Source organism: Canis aureus, chromosome 1, assembly GCF_053574225.1.
Source record: "Canis aureus isolate CA01 chromosome 1, VMU_Caureus_v.1.0, whole genome shotgun sequence".
In the NCBI taxonomy this organism is placed as follows: Eukaryota; Metazoa; Chordata; class Mammalia; order Carnivora; family Canidae; genus Canis; species Canis aureus.
The window spans coordinates 17,737,967-17,762,608 of record NC_135611.1 but is presented as its reverse complement, the minus strand read 5'-3'; the positions used below and the strand labels follow the sequence as shown (position 1 = coordinate 17,762,608).

The 24,642-nt window shown below is 49.5% G+C and overlaps 1 protein-coding gene across 1 annotated transcript in view; it reads left to right on the top strand.

The window, feature by feature from the left end:
* Positions 1-4,325, top strand: part of MALT1 (MALT1 paracaspase) — a 60,965-nt gene extending 56,640 nt beyond the window's left edge. Inside the window, exon 17 of the mRNA XM_077876119.1 lies at positions 416-4,325. Coding sequence (XP_077732245.1) covers positions 416-856 — 441 coding nt within the window. The 3' untranslated portion in view covers positions 857-4,325. The remainder of the gene's footprint in view (positions 1-415) is intronic.
* The last annotated feature ends 20,317 nt before the right edge of the window (positions 4,326-24,642 follow it).

Genomic DNA, 24,642 nt, shown 5'->3' with positions numbered 1-24,642 from the left:
GCTAAACTTCTGGCCTAGGTGTAAAGCCAGATTTTTTCATTAAGGGATCATTCTCCATCTTCACTAATAGGGAAGGGTAAGTTTCTCAACCCCCACTGCTTAGAAAACACCTTTCCACTGTTCACCCAGAGTATGGTACAAGGGCGCTGTGACTCTGGCTGCTGTCAGGAGCAGGATCTAGAGTTCCACCAGTTAGTTGAAAGTACTGAATGAGGGAAAGGGAAGGCGATTATAGCGGGCCTTCCTGAGTGTGGGGAAGGGGTAAACGGGCCTTGGGGATTTAGAACCTGGGAAAGGGGAGTGAGAGTGGCTGCTGTTGTTGTGTGATCATGTGTATTTGTATATGTCAGTAAGTACTCTTAAGATTGAGATGCTTTCACAATTGATAAAAATAATTGTTTCTTTTCCTTTTCAGGAACATCTCATCTTCACAGTCTGCCTGTCATATCAATACTCAGGACTGGAAGATACCGTAGAGGAGAAGCAGGAGGTGAATGTTGGGAAACCCCTCATTGCCAAACTGGACATTCACCGAGGTTTGGGAAGGAAGACTTGCTTCCAAACTTGTATTATGTGTAATGGCCCTTACCAGAGCTCAGCATCCACCTCAGCGGGAGGCGGCCACTACCACTCGTCTCAAGACTCATTCCACGGGGTTTACCATTCACACCTTGGCAACTCAAGTAACATCTTGCCATCAGATGGCTGTCGCTGCAGCCGGACGGCAGATGCATTTATGTCAAGTCACCACACCCACCACTATCCATGCCAGTTCGGTAGGAGCAATGTGCCAGTGGAGACAACTGATGACGTGCCATTCAGTCTCTCCGATGCACTCCGAATTTCTGAAAAGTGACCTCCTTGTTGTTGGAAGTTGTCATAATTACCAGATGCCTCCTGTGCAACAGGACTGACATGAAGGGAAGCATCATGAAGAAGCAAATACCTATTCGAAGAGAGAGAAGATTAGTAAAGATATTTCATGGCAAACTCAGGACTTTCAGGTGTTGGAATTATATTATTTACCCACGGACCCTCTTCTTCTCTCTTAGGAGCTGATGAATTGGTTGACTTGTTCTGTAAGAGTAAAGGATGGATGTGTATATGTTCGTGTGTTTATAACAAAAATATTTTCATTTTGAGCACTCTGAAGTAAGAACGATGGGAATGACGTTATTGTAGAGTGAGTCATTGTATTTTTAGAATCAGGGCAAAAAACCCTGGTGATGATCACACTTAACCCAGTTTCATCAGTGGGAGAAACAGATGGAGGCATCTTGTGTACGTTAGAGCTGGCACCAGAACTGAGACCTCCAGGTTTCCATTCCAGTGTTTATTCCACTACACGCTACCTTCCTGACAGGTTCTGAGGTGTTATATTTGTAGATGGATTTAAAGATAATATGTAAATATGCAGGTCTGTATATAATCTTAGAAATGTATAAACCTTACTTTGTGATTATAGGACGTCACTGCAAGCATCAGTTACGAGGTTTGTATATAAATATAAATCTTATGTAGAACAGGCGGAAATTTATGGTTCCTAAGGTCAGGAAAGCACATGGAGAGGTGACGAAATGTTTGTCTGTCTTAGAGCAAGACAGCAGGATGCTTCTGCCACTGAATAATCTTGGCAGCTGCTTCTCTGAATCTTACCAACACTGGATATGTCCTCCTTGATAACATTTTCTTTTTTTTTCCTTCTTCTTTTTTTTTTTTTTTTGAGAACATTTTCTTAATGAATTTTACTGGCCTTAAGAGAGAATCTTACCACCTTTTGTCCTACCTAAAGCAAGTTAAAATGGCAAGTGCCAATAACAAAAATACTGAATTAGTAATCTTAAAACATTCCACAAAGAAAATACCAGGCTCAGGTGGCTTCGCTACTGTATCCTACCAAACATTTAGAGAATTACACCAATCGTTTGTAAACTCTCTCCCAAAAATGTAAGGAGAGAGAACACTTCCCAACTCATTTTATGAAGCCACTATTACGCTGATACAAAACCAGGTGAAGACATCGTAAGAAAACAGATCAAAAAGTTATCAACAAAATACTAGCAAACTGAGTCTGGCAACATAATAAAAAGGATCATATACCATGACCAAGTAAGATTGATCCCAGGAATGCAAGGTTTGTGTAACATCCAAAAATCAACGTCGAATGCAAATAATTCTCATTATTCACAGTAGTTATAATCTAGGAAGTCACAATGAAAACTGAACCAGTGAATGCAGAGCCATTGCTCCCAGGGGAAATGTGTGCGCACGTATGTGTGTGCATTCATATCTCAAATAGATTATATATAATCTTAAATCCTGAGAACAATTTATCCTGGTGTATATTGTTTTATTTTACAAAGAAAATGAGGTTCAAAAATATTAAGTGACTTCCTGAGGCTACCCCACTAATAACTGCCAGAGTTGGGATTCATACCCGTCCAGCTGGCCCCGGAGCCAAAGCTCACACAGCCCTGCCCCTGGCCCCTCATCTTCTGGTCATGTCTGGGGTGGAGCTGGAACAGGAAGGTGAACCATGGCCTTGTTCTCCCCCACTGGGAACATGCATATCAGTGAAACTCAAAATTTTCATAGGTCTGCACATATATATGAGTGATCATTAAAGTGCTGACAGTTTTGATTTGGGGATTACACATTTTACAAATAAACTGGTAAATTCACAAATATAGGCTCATAAATAATGAGTATCAACCATCCCATATTCATAAAGGACAAAACTACTACATTGACTTGCTTAATAGCTGCAGAACATATAAAATTCTGCACCCATTCATGATTAAAAATAGTTAACAAACTAGGAATAAAATGGAAATTCCCCAATATGATAAAGAGCAACTACAAAAAGCCCACACCTAACATCATTATTGGCAACAAACTGAATGCTGAATGTCCTCCCCCTAACATCAGGAATAAGACAAGGACATTCACTCTTGCCCCTTCTATTCAACCTTGGTTCTTGAGGTCCTGTCCAGGGCATTTAGGCTAGAAAAAGAAAAGTTAATCCTACTGGAAAGAAAGAAAACTATCTATTCACAGATGACAATCTTATTAGATAGAAAATTCTAAGAAGTTTCATTTGAAAACTACGAAATGAGTTCACCAGGCTACAGGATAGAAAGATCAATATACAAAGATCAGTTTTATTTCTGTGTCAGCAGTGAATGTTCTGAAATTGAGATTTTTAAAAGTTCTATCTACAGTAGCATTGAGAGGAATAAAAACTATACAACATTGTTGAAAGAAATTAAAAGAAGACCTAAATAAATGGAAATACATTTTTGCTCATGGAGTGAAAGACTTTACATTGTTAAGATTGCTCCCAAATTGCTCCACAGAGTTCCTGCAGTTCCTATCAAAATCCCAGCTGCCTGGTTTGCAAAAATTGACAAACTGGTAAAATTTATACAGAAACACAAAATTGATAAAATGATAAAACTCGCATGGAAAATACAAAAGCCAGAACAATCTTGAAAAAGAACAAAGTTGGAAGATTCACACTTAACTAATTACAGAAATTAACTACAAAGCTACAGTAACGAACAGTGTGACACTGGTATGAAGATAAACATGGATTACGGGGATATAAATTGTATCTGAGAATCCAGAAATAAGCCTATAATGTTTATGATCAATTAATTTTTGACAATACTGCCAATAGCATTCAGTAAGAAAGAGTAATCTTTTCAACGAATAGACCTAGGACAACTGTATAGCCAAGTGCTAAAGAACCCCCACCCCATACTACATACAAATTTCAACCCAGAAAGGATCCTATACCTAAATATAAGAGCTAAAACTGTAAAACTGACAAGAAAACATACAAGTAAATCTTCGTGACCTTGGACGAAGCAGTGGTTTCTTAGCGACAACACCAAATGCACAAGCAACAAGGAAAAATAAATAAATTGAACTTCCTCAAAATGACTCTTCTGTTTTAGAGAACACCATCGAGAAAGTGAAAAGACAACCACAGCACAGGAGAAAGTGTAAAACTCATGTCTGATAAGGTACTTGTGTCCAGAGTATATGCAGAACCTCTTATAATGAGCCATGTATATACTAGTGCTTAATTATGGTTACTGTAGGGCGGTAGCCAGTGAACTGCCCAGTGGGCCTTCTGTAATGATGGAAATGTGTCCGTGTCCTCCGCTGGTGTGTCCTCCGCTACCCTCCAACCCCGTGTGATAACTTGAACAATGGAAATCCAGCCAGTGGCTTCCATACTCAACTATGCGGTTGTTTATCCTGTATATTTGAATTTTTTAAGGCATGTATTTATAATTTTAAAACATTTTTTAAACTAACAGTCGTGTATTTTTTGTCTCTTCTATATGCCAGTTGCTTTATAACATTAGAGGGCTTTATACATCAGTAGAATTTAGGAAGGGCAACCCACTGATACCAACGACAATGGGAGGAAGAGATTAGGATAGTAAAGGCTCACCCTAAATCCAGAGCTAATATTTGATCCTGGGGAAGGGGTATTTTCTGGAAAGTAACTTCAAAATCCTAAAGTTAGCAATGATAAGTTACATGTTTTCTAATTTTAAAAAAGTTAAGTCAGGGGTGCCTGGGTGGCTCCGCTGGTTAAGCATCTGCCTTCAGCTCAGGTCATGATCTCAGGCTCCTGGGATTGAGCCCCACAACGGGTTCCCTGATCAGTGGGGAGCCTGCTTCTCCCTCTCCCTCTCCCTCTGCCTGCTGCTCCCCCTGCTTGTGCGTGGGCTCTCACTCTCACTCTGTCAAATAACTAAGAAAACCTTCTTTAAAAAAAAAAAAAAGTTAACACACGGATCATCCAATAGAAAACATTAGTGGTATCCAGCTGAAGTGAACAGGCCAAATAAATCACAACCTTGAGAAGGAAAGTCTTTAAAGGATACTGACATACAAAAGGGACAATAACAGTCAGTACGCACACAGTATAGACCTTTCCTGGTCCCCCCCCCTCCCCGTGCTGATTACTTTTCATACCTCTTACTTGCACACAGAGCAACCATGAGGTGGTCTCTTCAGTAGTCAAAATTGTTTTTGACTTGTTAGACTCCGTAAATCCAATCACCTAGCCACAGCTCGGATCGTCGACACACTGACACGTAGATCGTAGATCCGGCACAAGTATGGTATCAGGATGAGATCTGATTTTTTAACAAAAGGCCTAATAAATTTTAAATTGTTTCCTGTTATTTGAATATTCCCCTAGTATTTTTTTTTAAGATATTATTTACTTATTTGAGATGGCGAGAGAGAGCACAAGCAGGGTGGGAGGGATAAGGGCGGAGGGAGAGGGAGAAGCAGGCTCCTGGGTGAGCAGGGAGCCAGACTCGGGGCTGGATGCTTAACCAACTGAGCCACCCAGGTGCTTTTAGCTATTAACTAATAGGCTTTTAGCTATTAACTAATTAACTAATTTAACTATTAACTAATGCCAAACACTCAGAATTTGCACAATACTTTTAGGTTACCTGGGCGATGCAGTTGGTTAAGCATTGATCCTTGATTTTGGCTCAGGTCATGATCTCAGGGTCTTGAGATCAAGCTCTGTGTTGGGCTCTGCCCTCAGCATGGAGTCTGCTTGAGATTCCCCGCCCTCCTCCTCGTGCTCTCTCTCTAAAATAAACATTTTTTTTTAACTTACACATTACTTTTGTGCAATTTCGACCTGTCCTTCTATTTTGACATTGTGGGCTTTATCCAGGCCTAATTAAAAAATATGTTTTTAATACTTTCCCTTATATGACCTACTTTTCATATTGATAAAAAAATTAGTAAAGAGAACAATACCCAGAATATAAGAATGTTTGTATAAGCATATTTAATTCTTTTTGCAAGTTGACAGCATTAAAAACACTTCATTTTAAAATTTTTTTTTATTTTTAAGATTTTTATTTATCCATGAGAGACACATAGAGAGAGGTAGAGATATATAGGTAGAGGGAGAAGCAGACTCCCTGATGCAGAACTCGATCTCAGGACCCCGCAGGGAGCCTGATGCAGAACTCGATCTCAGGACCCCGGGATCACCACCTGAGCCAAAGACAGACACTCAACCACTGAGGCCCCCAGGTGACCCCCCCATTAAAAATATTTCAGCATCGGACACAAAGTGTGACTTTACTAAGGAGGAGTCTGCTTGTCCTCACCACCCAACAGTAGTGTGGCTTGAAGTGTGCCCTACAGCTTGTCTGTGCTTCTGTTTATCTTCTAGTACTTTACAGAACGAGCAGCACTGAGATGCTAAGTCCTTTCAAGAGCCAGCGCTTTGAAAAGGCTCCTCATCCTTGGAATCTGGCTTTCTCAAAACCATAGCAGTCAGTACACACACAGTATGGTGTATATTATTTGTTACTAAGGTGCTTCCTACAAAGTACTCTTAATAGTATTGGCAATGGGACGCCTGGGTGGCTCAGTGGTTGAGCGCCTGCCTTTGGCTCAGGTCGTGATCCCGGGGTCCTGGAATCGAGTCCTGCATTGGGCTCCACTCAGGGAGCCTGCTTCTCCCTCTGCCTCTCTCCATAAAATAAAATCTTTATTTAAAAAAATAGTATTGGCAATGTAGTATCACCTTCTAAAATAAGTTGTAATTGGGATAGCTGGAGGGCTCAGTTGTTGGGATATGCAACTCTTGATCTTGGGATCATGACCCTCGGGTTGCTCAATGGTTGAACATATGCCTTCAGCTCAGGGCATGATCCTGGAGTCCCGGGATCAAGTCCCACATCGGGTTCCCTGCATGGAGCCTGCTTCTCTGCCTATGGCTCTGCCTCCCTCTGTATCTCTCATGAATGAATGAATGAATAAAATCTTTTTAAAAAAATTTTTTTTAAATGCTTAAAAATAAGTTGCAATTGAATGTTGTTTACTCCAAAATCACGTTTCAGAAAGCATGGAAATTTAATGTCACCAGTTACCAGTATAAAGTATATTATGACTACACAGAAAGACAATTGATGAGCAGTGTTTCTCTGCTGAAATTATTTGTCTTTGCTTACCTGGATCTTCCAGTTTTTATACAGGAAACAGATGTGTAATTTACAAGTACAGATATACACACTGTACAATGTAAATATGCTAAGCTTCAGTGCTTTTTATTCTGTTAAAAAATAGCTAAGTCTAAAGTAATTACCACAAATCTGAAGGAATTGCTGTTTTTTCTGCATCGTGTTTGAACGGCATTTAAGTAGTAGAAGTAGTAGAAACAGATGGCTGAGTGTTCCTACATTAATAAGTCACTAATACTTCGACTTTTTAAAATTTTTTTGACTTTTTAAAAATTTTGAAACACTTTCAAGCTTACATAAAAACTTCAAAACTTGTACAAAGAATTCCCATATTCCCTTCACCCTGATTCCCTATGTTAACATTTTTCCATGTTTTATCATTTTGTCTCATAAATGTGTGTGTGTGTATATATATATATATTTGTATCTATGTCTACATCTACAAATGATCTTTTTCCCAAACTGTTCAAAATGTTGCCTTTTTGCCCCTAAATACTTGTGTGTACTGCTTAAAAACAGGAACATTTTAACTAATTAATTTTAAAAACCAGGAACAGTCTCCTACATAACCACAGTAAACTGTCCAAACAGTTCCAGAACCTCCCTCCACGACAGCCCAAACGCTGAGAACCCACAGTGCTTCCCTGTCTCGCTTCTCTCACAGATCGTGACCTGTGACCTTTGTCCAATGTCTAAAAACTATTGTTTCTGAAAAAAAAAAAAAAAAAAAAACTATTGTTTCGTACTTTGAGTATGGCTTCCTACTTGTTCGTGGTGGGAGAGCAAATCCAGTCCTATCATCACATCGTGGCTGGAAGTGAACATTTGCAAGTGATTTTCAAAACTAATCACATATTTGAAAATAATTTTGGATTACTTTGCATACACTGCAAGAAACACCACTGTGGGCAAGCTATTCCCTTTCCTAGTCACGATTCCTCCCCCCACACTGATTTTTTTATTTTTTTCCTCCAAACTGACTCTTTTAAGGGCAGCTTGCATCCACTATTTTTGTAGAGCAAGTGGTTCATCAACATTATCGAATGAATACATGGGAGCTTCAGCGGTACACGTTTATGCAAAGGAAGGAAGCAAGGCTTGGGGTGGGGTGCTTTACGTTCTACGTGCTACGTACAAACATTTTACACACAGGCCTCATTTAATGTCTCAACAACAGAAGAGGAAACTGTAAGGCTAAATCAAGATGCTAATTCACCCTGGATAGCTGACAAGTGGCAGAGGCAGGACGACCCAGACCCAGAACAGAGCCCATTATTACTCTCCAGTGCTGCTGCTTATTACCCGATGATGGGGAGATACACAATCATTATTGAGTAATAAGTGCTGAATCAATGCAAAACTGGCATGACATTAAATGCTCATACTTGACGGAGTATCAACTATTATATCTAAGAGATACAAGTCTTTGAAAGAAGTTTGCAAAAAACCATCCTACTTTGTTTTTTTAAAAGATTTTATTGCTGAGTGAAGTAAGTCAGTCGGAGAAGGACAAACATTATATGTTCTCAATCATCCGGGGAATATAAATAATAGTGAAAGGGAATATAAGGGAAGAGAGAAGAAATGTGTGGGAAATATCAGAAAGGGAGACAGAACGTAAAGACTGCTAACTCTGGGAAACGAACTAGGGGTGGTAGAAGGGGAGGAGGGCGGGGGGTGGGAGTGAATGGGTGACGGGCACTGGGGGTTATTCTGTATGTTAGTAAATTGAACACCAATAAAAAATAAATTTAAAAAAATAAAAATAAAAAAAATAAAAGATTTTATTTATTTATTCATCAGAGAGAGAGAGAGGCAGAGACGTAGGCAGAGGGAGAAGCAGGCTCCATGCAGGGAGCCTGACGTGGGACTCGATCCTGGGTCTCCAGGATCACACCCTGGACCAAAGGTGGTGCTAAACTGCTGAGCCACCCAGGCTGCCCAACCATCCTACTTTGAAAACAGAAGGAACGGCATCTTGAATTTGGTAACTTAAACTTGCTGTTTTTCCAACATAGCAGAAAATGAGCCAACAGGGGTTGTTGAAGATTGATTGATTTGAGACATGCAGGGGTCGGGGGGAGCAGAGGCAGAGGGAGAGAGAGAATCTTCGAGCAGACTTCCCACTGGGCGCAGAGCCTGATGCAGGGCTTGATTCCGGGGGCCCCAGGATCATGACCTGAGCCAAAATCCAGAGTCAGCTGCCTAATTGAGCCACCCAGGTATCCCCCAACAGTGATTTTTTTTGTGAAGTGTGTTAACAGTGTGGCTTAATACTTAAACCTTCTAAGTGTTTGAAAAAAAATTTTTTTTTAAGATTTTATTTATTTATTCACGAAAGACACAGAGAGAGGCAGAGACACAGGCAGAGGGAGAAGCAGGCTCCACACAGGAGCCTGACATGGACTCGATCTCGGGACCCCAGGATCATGCCCTGGGCCAAAGGCAGGCACTAAACCACTGAGCCACCCAGGCGTCCCTGAAAAATATTTTTTAAACACTAAAACATTATTCTTAAAGGAGAAAATATTTGACCATCTCTAAAGATGAAAGTCACAGGTCACATTCCAAACATTTCTGAAGGAGTTGACCTAAAAATTAGTAATGTCGCTATAATATGCTCAACAGAGTTCTAACAGGGGAAGATGTTAAAATATATTTTTAAGTATTTTAATATAAGCTTTGGTTTCACCCACTAAACTAACATTCTTTGTGTAGAATGTTCAGTACTCTATTGCAAAGATTTAGTGTCTTCCTCGAAGATTGATAATTTTTATACCATATTTCTCCTACGTGCACGTGTTCCCCTTGCTGCTAGACATGGGTTCTGACCCTATTATCTGACCTCGATGTCTTCTGTCCTGTGCCCCAGCTTGTGTAAGTGGCCCCGTCGCCTTTCCCAATTTCCTTTTGTAACACTTGACCTCACACCTGAGTCTGGTGGTCTTCAAACTGTTAAGAACAGCTCCTGTTTGGGGGGTGTTTGGGGGACGCAGTCAGTTAAACATCCGACTCTTGGTTTTGGCTCAGGTCACGATCTCAAGGTTGTGAGATAGAGCCCCACGTCAGGCACAGCACTGGGCACAGAGCCTGCTTAAGATTCTCTCTCTCAGAGCGCCTGGATAGCTCAGGCCGTCACGCATCTGTTTGGGGGATCCCTGGGTGGCTCAGCGGTTTAGCACCTGCCTTCGGCCCAGGGTGTGATCTCAGAGTCCAGGGATTGAGTCCCACATCGGGTTCCTCGCAGGGAGCCTGCTTCTCCCTCTGCCTGTGTCTCTCATGAATAAATTTTTTTAAAAATCTTTAAAAAAAAAAAAAAAGTATCTGCTTTTGGCTCAGGTCACGATCCCAGAATCCTGGGATAGAGCCCCACATCCCATCGGTTCCCTGCTCAGTGGGGAGCCTGCTTCTCCATCTGTCCCTCCCCCTGCTGGTGCTCACTCACTCTCTCAAATACATAAATAAAATCTTTAAAAAAAAAAAAAAAAAAAAGATTGTCTCTGTCCTCCCCACACTTGTGTGTGCTGTCTCTAAAAAAAAAAAAAAATAGCTTCTCTCTGGCAGGTGGGACTAGGTCTCTGCACCTCATTTCATCTGGAGCATCTCTACTTTCATCTGCTTACATACCTCCTTCCAAGTTACCTTCCATTGGCATAAAAAGTTTCTCAGTGAAAACAATGGATCTCATCTCCTCTCACTGGAGCCCACCACCCGTTGGGGACCGTCCCCTCAGCCACAGCCGTCCCGCCCCGGCTGGCGACCTGGGCCAGGCTACCATGCTGAGAAAGGAGGGGAAGACCAAAACCCAGCCCAGCCGAGGGCTTCCAGCTTCCTGGTCCAAGGGAGGAGTTCAGGAGGCCAGTCTGAGCTGCTGGTGACAATGGCCTTGTGAGCAGGTGCAGGTGACCTGCTACCGCTGTGCTCACCTTACTGTGCTCCGCAGACACTGGGCTTCTGACAAATGAGCAGTCTGTGGGAACCTCACAGGGGGCAAGTCTATAGGGGCCATTTTTCCAACAGCATTTGCTCACCTCCTGTCTCGGTGTCACATGTCACTCCTGCAGCAGCTCAAACTTCTTCTTTATTACATGTGTCCTGGTGACCTGTGATCAGTGATCCAGTGTACTGAAAGCGCAGGTGATGTGTAACCTTTTTTAACAGTAAAGTATTTTTAATAGAGGTACGTACATTTTTTTAGACATAATGCAACTGCACACTTCCTAGTTGCCGGGCCAGGGTATGCCGTGTGGGCCCAGTGCCGCTCCATGCTGTCACCCGCTCGGAGAAGGCTGCTGTCGTCCTCAGATGCGCGGTCTCCAGAGCCCCCGTAGGGATCGGCCAGCAGCCCCTGAAGGGAACCCTGCGCTGGCAGGCCGAGGCGCCCTGGGACCGGCCTCCCGCAGTCCTCAGCACCAGGGCAGGGGCGCCGCCTTGCCCCCGCGCTGGCCCGCAGGGAGCTCCCCTCTGCCGCTCCCGCCTGCGCACCGGGCAGCTTCTGGAGCGCGGGGCCCAGGAGCCCGGGGAGCAGGCACCTGCCTAAGGTGGACGGACGGGGGACGTGCTCCCTGGGAGCCCGCGCCGACGGCTCCCACCCAGGTCCGTGGGCCTGCGCGGGGGCTGCTCGCCCCCACCCGGTACACCTGTGCGCCACACATGCTCCCTACTCCCGTCGGCCGCGCGTGCTCCCGTGCACTTGCGGCCACACACACTCCCGCGCACCTGTGCGCCACCCGCGCTCCCGCACACCTGTGGCCACGCGCACTCCCCGCACCCCTGTGCGCCACACAGGCTCCCGCACACCTGTGCGACACCCGCGCTCCCGCCCACCTGTGGTCACCCGCGCTCTCACACACCTGCGCGCCACCCGCACTCCCGCCCACCTGCGGGTCACCCGCGCTCCCGCACCACCTGTGCGCCACCCGCGCTCCCGCACACCTGCGCTCCACCCGCGCTCCCGCACACCTGTGGCCACCCGCGCTCCCGCACCACCTGTGCGCCACCCGCGCTCCCGCCCACCTGTGCTCCACCCGCGCTCCCGCACACCTGTGGCCACCCGCGCTCCCGCACCACCTGTGGTCACCCGCGCTCCCGCACACCTGCGCTCCACCCGCGCTCCCGCACACCTGTGGCCACCCGCGCTCCCGCACCACCTGTGGTCACCCGCGCTCCCGCACACCTGCGCTCCACCCGCGCTCCCGCCCACCTGTGCTCCACCCGCGCTCCCGCCCACCTGTGGTCACGCGCTCCCGCCCACCTGCGCTCCACCTGCGCTCCCGCCCACCTGCGGGTCACCCGCGCTCCCGCACACCTGTGCTCCACCCGCGCTCCCGCACACCTGCGCACCACCCGCGCTCCCGCCCACCTGTGCTCCACCCGCGCTCCCGCCCACCTGTGCTCCACCCGCGCTCCCGCACCACCTGTGGTCACCCGCGCTCCCGCACACCTGTGGCCACCCGCGCTCCCGCACACCTGCGCACCACCCGCGCTCCCGCCCACCTGTGCTCCACCCGCGCTCCCGCCCACCTGTGCTCCACCCGCGCTCCCGCACCACCTGTGGTCACCCGCGCTCCCGCACACCTGTGGCCACCCGCGCTCCCGCCCACCTGTGCTCCACCCGCGCTCCGGTGCCGGCAGAGGTGCGCGGCGGCGCTGGCGGTCTGGGCGGCCGCCTTCTCGGAGGCGTCCCCGCCCGGTGCTGCCGGCACCCAGGACCCCCCACGCCGCAGCCTCCCACCGAGGTGGTCCGCGCTGCTTCCGACGCTTCGCCTCCTCCATCCCGCGCGGCGCCTGCTCGGCCTCCGGGTCTCGGGCCGCCTCGGGCCCCGCGCAGACGGCCCTGCCCGGCCCGGGGCGCCCCGACGACGGCCTCGGCGGGCGCTCAGCAGCCGCGACCCACACGTTCACCGAAACAAACCGAGCGGGCCCCGCGCTGGGGGCGGAGGAGGGTGAATGGTGACCCCAAAGAGAGATCCCTACCTTCTAACCCCCGGATCCTGAACCGCGACCGGTTGGTATACGGGCGGGGGGGGGGGGGCCGTAGCAGGTGTCCTACGGGGATCTGGACGGGCGGCCGCCGCGGGCGGGGAGAACCCTCAGCCCCGGGCCAGGCGTCCTCACAGGCACCGACGAGGGGAGCCCGGGGACGCGGAGGAGGTGCGCGCTGGGGGCGGGGGGAGGGGGGCGCAGCCGCAGCCGGGACCGCGGGCCCAGAAGCTTCCAAGGGAGCGTGGCCCTGCACGCCTAATACAATTTGGGATTTCCGGCCTCCAGCGCCACCCCAGGGAGCCGGATGGAGGCTGGTAGCGAAAGCGGCTCGCAGGCGCCCCGGGGCCGGCCGCGGAGGAGGCGCGTCCCGGGGTCCCTCTCGGCTGCGGTCTCCCGCGCCCCCTCCCGGCGCGCACACAGAAGTGCGCCCCTCCCGCCCCAGAGCGGTCGGAGGCCTGGGGTGCGCTTGGGAGAAGGGGCATCTCTATCCCCTCCCTGCTGGTAGGGGATCCCCGGGGGCTCAGCGGTTTGGCGCCTGCCTGGGGCCCAGGGCCTGATCCTGGGGTCCCGGGATCGAGCCTGCTTCTCCCTCTGCCTGTGTCCCTGCCTCTCTCTCTCTGTGCCTTTCATGAATAGATAAAATCTTAAAAAAAAAAAAAAAAAAGAAAGAGAAAAAAGAAACCTCTTTGTAAGAAAACATCCTTAAATAGCACGTTCTCGGCCCCACTCCGTCTTGAAAAACACTGGTCCCAAGCTCTGCCCTGTGCCCCGTCATCTTTCCCGGGGAAACTCAACTCCCTGTTGATGGCCCTCGCCTTGCTCTCCTTCCCGTGACTTCCTCATCAACAGAGATGTTTCCTGCAACCCCACCCGCCTCCCCGGAGCCAGCCTGGACCTTGTCACCCCAGAAAGTGACTTGAACCATCCCCGCTCTGATCCAGTCTCCCCTGTGTTCCGCTCCCTCGAGTGCCCCCTGGATGGTAACTATTCAGCCCAATCCAGACTGCTCACCTGGGGGCATCTAACCTCCGGGGCATCTAACTTCTCTCTGGACTTAACTTACTCTCTCTCTCTTTTTTAAGATCTTATTTATTTATTTGAGAGAGAGAGAGAGAGCACATAAGAAAATGTGTAATAGAAAATACATTTATAGCAAGATACATATATTACTGAAAAAAATCCAGGTGTAAGTAGACCTGCGCAGTTCAAATCCAGGTTGTTCAAGGGTCAGCTGTAATAAGGAAAAGCAACCAATAGAATCTTAAGAAGTATTAGGATGTGTTCACAAGTAGAACAAATAACCCTATGTTATCAACATAGTTTGTAACTATTTACAAATTATGATTTTCTTCTAAAAAGGATTTGGATAGGGCAGCCTGGGTGGCTCAGCAGTTTAGCGCCACCGTTGGTCCAAGGCATGATCCTGGAGACCCGGAATCGAGTCCCACGTCGGGCTCCCTGCATGGAGCCTGCTTCTCCCTCTGCCTGTGTCTCTGCTTCTCTCTCTCTCTCTCTCTCTCTCTCTGTGTGTGTCTCTCATGAATAAATAAATAAAATCTTTAAAATAATAATAATAAAATTAAATAAATAAATAAAAAGGATTTGGATAAGATAAACTTATTTGTCTTTAAGATACCTATTAACATAACTGAAATCTAAATCCGATCTGGACTGTATTTATATAGCCAAGTAAAAGTAATTCTTCTCCTTAAAAGAAAACTTAACTCTTACCAATATTTGTGTTTAAGAAGACATCTTTCTTCTTTTTTTTTTTTTTTTGACATCTTTCTTCTTAAAGAAAACACACACACACACACACACAAAAAAAAAAAAAGACCATACAAAAAAGTTCTGCTTTAACAGTCTGGAGAATGCTTTGGAGGTGTTAGGAAGCTGGTGAGATCATGCAGTCCGACAACTGCAAAAACACTTTTAATCCCACCCTCTAGTAAGTCATCAAAAGCCTGAGTGCAGGGCAGGGGCAGAGGCAGAGGGAGAAGCCGACTCCCCGCTGAGCAGGGAGCCTGAGTGGGGCTGGATCCCAGGACCCTGAGGTCATGACCTGAGCTGAAGGCAGACGCTTAACCCGCTGAGCCCCCCAGGCGCCCCTTAATTTACTCTCTTGTCTAACCTGGACTCTCCAATTCGTTCTACTCTGACTCTCACAAACACCACCCCGTCTTTGGACTGCGGGCCCTCCTCTTGTTTAACTGCCAAGGGTCAACCCCAAGTGGCTTTCACACACATTTTCTTTCTCCGCAGACCTTTGTTCCTCCTGCCACCCTCTTGTCTAGGCTGAGAACCCGGCCTCGGCCCCCAGAGACAGTGGAAGCCCCACAGCCCCCACGAGCATCCCCACCTCCACCTCCACGCCCACAGTTCCCTGGCTGCTACCACCAAGGGCATGACCCCCTCCTGTCTAATCCCTCCACGGACCCCCCAGGGTCCTGCCTCCTTTCTTTCTCCCCCAAGTTTCATTTCTTTGGGTATCCCTTCTCTCCTATGGCATTGAGGTCTCTGTTTTCTTTCTTTCTTTTTTTTTTAATATTTTATTTATCTATTCATGAGAGACAGAGAGAGAGAGGCAGAGACCCAGGCAGAGGGAGAAGCAGGCTCCATGCAGGGAGCCCGATGCGGGACTCGATCCCAGGACCCCAGGATCACGCCTTGGGCCAAAGGCAGGCGCTAAACCTCTGAGCCACCCAGGGATCCTGAGGTTTCTATTTTCAATAAATTATTCTTGTCTGCTTCTCCCTCTCCCTCTGTCCCTCTCCCTGCTCCCCCCTCTCTCTCTCTGTCTCTCTCAAATAATAAAATCTTTAAAAAATAAATAAACTCAGCAGGGAAACTTGTACTAGCTCAGAGGATCTGATGGGCTGAGAAATGAGGGGTCGAACTGGCTCCCCTGGGAAGGAAGCCAGCAGGTTTGAAGGCGGTGCTCACTAAGAGAGCTGGAAGGGTGACAGGTGGATGCTTCCAGAAGGTGGAGGGCTGACGTGTCAGGTTTCAGAGACAGTTCTGGAGAGTTCTAAGTCCAGACTAGTTGCGGGGGTGGGGGGCAGGCCTGAGGATGGGTGCTTTAGGTAAGTTGGAGGGTGAAAGTCAGGAGACAGGAGGCAGCTGGGTAAGTGGCTTTACGTGCGTAAGCCGAGGTGATAGCAGAAGTTGGAGTCCACGGAGGGACTTGGCCTAGATTGTCAACAAATAAATGGCCACCACTTACAAGGTGCCCACCAGGTGCCACGTGCGCTTCCAAGTGCTTTCCACATTCGTGTCCTTTCGGCGTTGGCAGCCGCCCATCAGCCCCGCTTTACAGATGCGGGAACCCAGGCGAGGGAGGGGGCAGGGTCAAAGCGCCAGCAAATGGAGCTGCAGACACCAGGCTGCCTGTGCCTCTGGTTCCAATGACAAGAAGACGCCACCCAAGAAGAGGTGATGTTGGTGTCAAGCACGGACAGGAAAGGAAGGCCTAGAGCCAGATGAAGGCCTTTGTGTTCCGTGCTGTTCTGGAACTGCCCTGGACAGCCGGCCGACTTCGCAGGAGTCAGACGAGGACAGGACAGTCATATAGTCATTCAGACTGGCGGTGGGGAGGGGACACCTGAGGGCGGGGGAGGGACTCTGACCCGATGCGGCTGGGCAGCACCTAGAACTGTGTTCTGGAAGGAAAACAGGAGCATGTGGCCGTGGTGGTCAGACCCCCAGGGCAGCCAGGAGCCAGAGCCCACCCCAGGGAGCACTTGAAGCTCACCGAGCCCCAAGGGGGAGAGCTCAGGGCTGGAACCGGCCAACGAGGAGTAACACCTGCCTGCGTCCACACCCGGGGAGGCGGACCGGTGAGGCCAACTGGGGCCCCAGCCCAGGGGCGAGGACCAGCTCAGAGCCTGCACCAGGGCCCCCGGGGTCCCTCTCAGGCCTGCAGCTCTCCAGGCCCTGCCCCTGCTCCCCCTGCTCGGGGCCTCGCCTTGGTTTCCCTCCGGTGCCGAGCCGGGCACTGCCGTGGGCGGGGGAAGCCCAGCAGAGGGCAGCACAGGCCTGGGGCTGTCGGGGCGCCCGGGGTGGGACCCGGTGGCCCTGCCCTGCTGGTCTGCGCGAAGACACAGGATGGAGCAGGCCTGCGTTTCTGTAGGAGCTTCCACACACTCAGGGCCTCCCCAGCCCGGCTGGTGGCTCAGTGCGATGACAGGAAGTAGGGCCCCCCCCCCAGGTTTACGAAAGCAAACCTGGGAGATGTCATGAGTTTGGTTCCAGACCACTGCAAAACAAGTGAATTCAATGAAGCTTTTGGTTTCCCGGGGAACATACATATTTTTAAACTGTATTGTAATTTATTAAGTGTGCAGTAGCATTAGGTCTAAAAAACAGTGTATGTACCTTAAAAATACTTTACTGCTAAAAAACTGCTAAGTAGCACCTAAGGTACCCCAAGGAACGCACCCTGATGGCTCGCAGTCAGCCTCCGCCAGGCCCTTGCCCACGGTGGGTTCCTCCCCTGTCCTGCCCTCTTGCTCCCACGGCCCTGGCGCTGAAAAGGGCAATGATGCTCAGAAGTGCTCCTCCTGGGATGCCGGGTGGCTCAGCGGTTGAACATCTGCCTTCGGCCCAGGTTGTGATCCTGGGGTCCCAGGATCGAGTCCCACGTCGGGCTCCCTGCATGGAGCCTGCTTCTCCCTCTGCCTGTGTCTCTGCCTCTCTCTCTCTCTGTCTCTCTGTCTCTCTCTCTGTGAGTCCCATGAATAAATAAATACAATATTTTTTTGAAATAGAAAAAGTGCCCCTCCCAGGCATGGGCATGGCCACGTGCCCCTGGACCCTCTCTGGGGGAAGTTCCTGGGGGCCCCAGTGGCTCAGTTGGTGAAGCATCTGCCTTCTGCTCAGGTCTCCATCCTGGGGTCTGCTCCTCTCTCCCTCTGCCCTGTTCCTGTTGTCTCTGCCTCTCTGTCTTTCTGTCTCTGTCTCTCTCTCTCTCCCTCTCTCTCAAATAAATAAATGAAATCTTAATCACAGATGAAGGCCCTTCCATCCTTCTCACCCCACTCTTGGGATTTTTTTAGTGATTGTATTTTTTTTTTTAATTGTGGTAAAATATACCTAACATAAAATTTACCATCTTAACCATTTGAAATGTGAACAGATCAGGGGTGTTAAGAGCACTCAGGTTGTCCCCACTCTCCGTTTTTATTGTGATTTCGTTTTTACATACGGAGCCTGAGGCACAGGGAGTGAACCACAAAGAAAAGGCAGAGATCTGGAGAAAGATTTTGCTGAGAAAAATATGGAAGGAATCCAAGCAGGGTCTGAGAGGCTTTTCAGGCCGCAGGGCCCTAAGGAACTTTCCAGGACACGTGGCCCCGGGGTTGGGGGGGCACATCCAGTAGCCTTCATTGGCCGCACAGAACCTGCAGCTCATCTGGAGGGGTAGTGAGCACCCCGAAGGGATCCCCGCCCATGTCCAGAAACAGGACCAAAAGCCACTCAAAAATCCTCTCAAATATCTCTTTGAAAATAATCTGTACAGTATGTAAATGAGAGGCAGTTAGGATTTCCTTTTTTTAATTAAGCAGTAAAATGCCTTAGATATTTGGCCTTTGATGAGCTACAAAGCTGAACAGAATTTGAACCCCTAATACTAATGGCTAATTTTTTTAAGATGTTATTTATTTATTTGACAGAGAGAGAGAGAGCACTCGGGCAAGGGCAGAGGGAGAGGAAGAGGGAGAAGCAGACTCCCTGCTGAGCAGGGAGCCCTACACGGGGCTCGATCCAGGGCCCCGGGATCATGACCTGAGCCGAAGGCAGCCACTCAAGCCCCTGAGCCCCCCAGGCGCCCCATGGCTAATACTTAGCATCTCCTGTGAGCCTGGCTTCCGGCTAACTTACTCCCCCCGCCCTCAGGCCTTTGCCCTGGAGGTGCCATTAGCAATTCCATGCAACAGAGAAGTGCAGGGAGGCCCACGGGCTGACTTGCTCGAGGTCACAGAGGAAAAGAGTGGGAGAGCCTAGATTGGACCCACACCCTGGCTCCAGTGACATGGCCTAAGGACCCCATCTGTGACCAGCACAGCTCTGGGGGCTGGAGGGCGGCCAGGAGGTGGGCTGGAGGCGGTCCTGTCTTGGGAAAGCTCAGAAATGGGTGGAAGGGTAAGTCGTGTCCCCCCTCCCCTTTGAACAATGTCAGGGTCACGGGTCCTGATGAGCTCCCATTGTCCTAAATCTGTCCGTTTTGATTGGCAAATAGCCGCATAAAACCTTTAATGAGTAGTCGGCGCAACCACAGGGCCCTTCACACATCCGCTCACCAGTCACGCCCCCTCTTTCTGCCACGTGCCTCAGTGCAGGACTAAAGTCACCACAGCAAGCAAAAATAATAATAATAATAATAATAATAATAATAATAATAATAAAGTCACCGAAGGACCAGAGAAAATCCCGAATGTTCCTCCACTCCCAACATTTCCCCTGTGCCGCCTGGGGAAGCCCACCCTCAGCCCTCAACCTGTTCCTTCTTCATTCTTGACTTCGCCGCCCAGCCTTTAAGGACCTGGACCCGAGAGCACCTGACGGGGAGACAGCCCAGGGAGGGAGGCCGTGTTTCCCGTGACCCAAAAGGGCAGAGAGAGAAAGCAGGACAGGAAAGAGGGAACGATGGTCTATTTTCCGTGCTTGGAATGCATTTTCGGCTCTTACGTTTCAAGCTAATGAGAGGTCGGAAGAAAAAGGGGTTGAAACCTCGTGCAGGTGCAGGTGCAGCGGGGAGCGGAGCACCCGGGCATCTCACTGACCTCCCCTTTCTGTGGCTCCCGGGGCCCGAGTTCTCCTCGCGGGGCCTGCAGCCACCACCTTGTCACCAGGCCGGGACCCTGGGGAGGGACCCCGCGGCCACTCTGACAACCCAGTCTGTTTCTTTCCCAGCCACCAGCCAACAAAATCCACAGCCTCCGGAGCCCCGGGTGGACCGTCTGCAGCCCCAGCGCTTCCCTTTGTCACCCGTTCATTGTGTTTTATAAAGGAGGCCCGCCCGCTGGCGGCGTGCGCAGGAGCAGGAGCGCGGTGTCCCCAATGTACTTGAGATTTAAGGGTTTCAGCAGAGGAGCGCCTGGGTGGCTCAGTGGGTTAAGGGTTTGCCTTCAACTCAGATCATGAGGGATCCCTGGGTGGCGCAGTGGTTTAGCGCCTGCCTTTGGCCCAGGGCGTGATCCTGGAGACCCGGGATCAAATACCACGTCGGGCTCCCGGTGCATGGAGCCTGCTTCTCCCTCTGCCTATGTCTCTGCCTCTCTCTCTGTGTGTGTGACTATCATAAATAAATAAAAAATTAAAAAAAAAAACTCAGATCATGATATCAGGGTCTGGGATCGAGCCCCATGTTGGGCTTCCTGTTCAGTGGGGGGCTTGGGGGGGGTCGGCTTCTCCCTCTCCCTTGGTCCCTGCTCCTATTTTCTCGCTCGCCCACTCTGCCTCCCAAATAAATAATTCTTTTTAAAAAGTAAGGGTTTCGGTGATCCCTGGGTGGCGCAGCGGTTTGGCGCCTGCCTTTGGCCCAGGTGCGATCCTGGAGACCCGGGATCGAATCCCACATCGGGCTCCCGGTGCATGGAGCCTGCTTCTCCCTCTGCCTGTGTCTCTGCCTCTCTCTCTCTCACTGTGTGCCTATCATAAAAAAAAAAAAAAAAAAAGTAAGGGTTTCAACAGAAATGGGATGCTAACACAGCAAAAGGCAAATCCAAATGACAAAAAGTGCCAGGAGCGCAGAGACAGCCCCGCCTGCTGTCCGTGAGGCCGTGGCCGCACCCAGTCCCACAGGTGCTGGTTTTTGGGCGCAGCACCTGTGCTCGCGTCCCCTGTGCTGTCGGAGCTCGTGCGTCCCCGGTCCCTCCGTGCGTCCGGCCAGGGGTCCCCCCGGTGAGGACCCCCATTCCAGTGATTACCAGCTAAGACGACTATTTCTGGCTCTCTCAGCGGACAGAATTAGATATGCATTCTGCTGGGGGGGGGGGCGGGGATGTCATTCTCTTGGGACTTTCTCATCCCATCCTGTTGGACCAACTATAAATGTCCACTTTGATTTCTTTAAACCAGGGTTTCCCAATCATGGCCCTATTGAAATTGGGGGCCAGATAATTCTTTGTTGTGAGGAGCTGTCCTATGAGTTGCGGGATATGCCCTCGGTGCCACGAGATACCAGTCGCATCACCCCCCGCCCCCATCCCCAGCCTGGCCACCAGAAACATCTCCAGGTGTTGCCCAGTGTCCTCGGGGAGGGCAAAAGCACCCCCTGGTAGGAAGAGCTGATCTGGTGGTTAGAAGCCGAGGGTGTCACCAAACCTTCTGCAACGTCCAGGACCGCCTCTACCACAAAGAACCAGCTGGGGCCAAATGTCACCAGTGCTGAGAGCCCTGCCCTGTCTCACCTGGCATAACTCACATTTCTTGGCTTCGCATCCTAACCAATTCCTGTTTGACACAGTCCTCATTAAGATTTTTCTTCCTAGGGGCACCTGGGTGGCTCAGCGGTTGAGCATCTGCCTTGGGCTCAAGTCATGATCCCGGGGTCCTGGGATCGAGTCCCTCATCAGGCTCCCCGCAAAGAGCCTGCTTCTCCCTCTGCCTGTGTCTCTGCCTCTCTCTGTGTGTCTCATGAATAAATAAATAAAATCTTAAAAAAATAAAAAAAGATTTTTCTTCCTGTTCAAATAACTGAAAGAGCTGTGTGAAAGATAAGAGCTTCGAAGAGGAAAGTATGCTTATCACAAAGGTGGGGCTCTCCCAAGCTTTGTGGATGGAGGGAGCCTCTCCAGAGGGGGAGGGTGACGGGGAAGCAAGGCTAGAGGGGAATTGACCCGTGGGTCCGAGGGAGTGATGGTCGTTGTAACCTCCTCGATGCTGACCCCAGGACCCTGGTTTGTAGAAAGTCCCCCCGGGGACATCCATGCCACAGAACCAGGAGCGAAGGGCAGCAGGAAGTCTGGAGCACTCAGGGGCTGCGTGGGCAGCGGTGCCTGTGACAGGGCAGGGGACTCCATGACGCCCAGGAGCTCAGATCACATCCTAGAATCCACTACAACATCTGACAGCAGGACGGTGGGTGGCCAGGACCATCCTGGAGGTCCTAGGATGCAGGAGCTGGGACACATCTCAGCAAATGAAAACTCTTGCTTTGAACGTGGTTCTCTAGGAGAGCAGAAGGAAACGCTTACATGTGGTGGTTATGGTTTCCATCAGGGTTCCTCTCCCCGACTCAAAGCCAGGAACAGCCTCCTCAGAGACGCTCCAAAAGAACTGGATGAGGCTTGGTTGTTATGAAACCTGTTTTCCATTCCCTGTCACTGCTGTGGCCAAGGGCATCTCCCCAGCAACCCGAGTTGGGTCTGCCCAGCTGGTAACTGAACCTTAAACAACTTCCTTCGCTTTCTGGAGAAAGAAGCTTGAGCTGCACGACTGTCTCAGCTCCCCTTACCCAGGAGAGTCTCAGGAATGACCTCTCTTGTGCCCAAGGTGGGAGGCATGTCAAGAAGCACAGCTCACCTTGACACATTTCAGAACTCCGGCAGGCAGCTCATGGATGAGGCATCCCATGGTCCTTGGCCTTAGAGAGACTGGTGTTACGGAGAGATTTCCACATTACAGGAATCCCTCCTTGCAATGCCATTCAGTCTCTCTGCCCTGATTTCCCAGCGTGGGAGGAAGAATAACAGCCCCCAAAGTCATCCACATCCTAATCCCCAGAACCTGGGAATGGGATCTTGTATGGCAAAAGGGATTTTGCAGATCCAACTAGCAATCTTAAGATGGAGAGATTGTCCTGCGTTTTCTGGGTGGGCTAGTGCCACCACAAGGATCCTTATAAGGGGAGAGCTGGAGATGAAAGGTGATGGGTGACAGAAGCAGAGCTTGGGGGGATGCTCTTTAAAGATGGAGGAAGGGAGGTACTTGGGTGGCTCAGTTGGTTAAGCATCTGCCTTTGGCTCAGGTCATGATCCCAAGGTCCTGGGATGGAGCCCTGCATCAGGCTCCCTGCTCAGCGACAAGCCTGATTTCCCTCTCCCTCTGACCTTCCCCCTCAACTCGTGCTGGCTGTGTCTCTCAAATAAATAAATAAAATCTAGAGAAAGAAAAGAAAGAAAGAAAGAAAGAAAGAAAGAAAGAAAGAAAGAAAGAAAGAAAGAAAGAAAGAAAGGGAGAAAGAGGGATCCCTGGGTGGCGCAGCGGTTTGGCGCCTGCCTTTGGCCCAGGGCGCGATCCTAGAGACCCGGGATCGAATCCCACATCGGGCTCCCGGTGCATGGAGTCTGCTTCTACCTCTGCCTATGTCTCTGCCTCTCTCTCTCTCTCTCTCTCTGTGACTATCATAAATAAATAAAAATTAAAAAAAAAAAAAAGAAAGAGAGAAAGAAAGACTAGATTAAGCGGTGATAGGCCAAGAAACCCAGGCATTCAGTAGGACCTAAAAAGGCAAGGAAATGGGTTCTCCCTCCACCACCCCCTGCAGGCGCTCTGTCCCTATGAGCACTCCTATCTGGATCCTCCCCCTTGAAAGTCTCTAAATACTCATTTTAGCCCAACTTCACCTGTATTCATAAGTTGGAGAGGAGAAGGGGTGATGTGACCCTCCGTCTCCTCTCTGTTGTCCTGCTTGCAGACTAATCCAGAATTATTTTTCAGAGCTCTATTCTTTCCCTGCCTCGAGCCAAACAAGGAGTCTCCCTTCCTAGCAGGCACAATGCAAAACCAGGTTGTTTACCAGGGAGTTTTACTGCTCCAGGCTTCGGAGGGAGGACGTTTGAAGAACTGCTTGTTCCCTGTCCTGACTCTACCTCCGTGGTACTCAGATTAATGATTCGCTGGTGGTGTTCCCTTTATGGCCAGGCACTTCCAGGGGATTTTGCAAGGATCCATGAGTTAATATTTGGAAAGAACTTCTCGGACTCCTACATAAATAAAAAATATTGCAAGTCGTAATCTTGGTGCCTTGTAATGAGTCCCTTTAAAATCCCAAAGCAGGGGCGCCTGGGTGGCTCAGTCTGTTAAGCGTTTGGCTTGGGTCATGATCCCAGGGTCCTGGGATGGAGCTCCCTGTAGGGCTCTCTGCTCAGTGGGAAGCCTGCTTGTCCTTCTCCCTCTACCCTCACCCTTGCTCGTGCTCTCTCTCTCTCTCTGAAATAAATAGCCTTTTAGAAATAAAAAAGCAATAATATTCCAAAGCACTGAAAAATCTGCATTGCTCCCTAGTCATAGAAATTAGTCGCACACACGCACATAGTTCTGTGCCTACTTGGTCCACTCACAACGGCAGTCACAGGCACTCAGGAGGTACCAGGCAGGGAGCTTCTCAACAACTTGACGATCTCGTTGACTTAGGGATGTAAAGATCACACGAGTTCCTGGGAGGAAAACAAAGCCCCGGGGGTGTGCTCACTTCTGCCCTGACGTCACCAGCCATGGGAAGGGCCCCCCTGCACAGTACCTGGCACAGGGTGGGAACTCGGTGTTGCAAATGGGTGGCGTTTCTTATAATTATAGCAAAGTGGGATGAGCCATTACTGGAGGGACCAAGGCTTGAGTCAGAGAAGCAGAAATGGAGGCCGCTGGTAATAAGGCTTCTCTGCTCTTCCAGTAATTTACAGAGGTTTAAAAA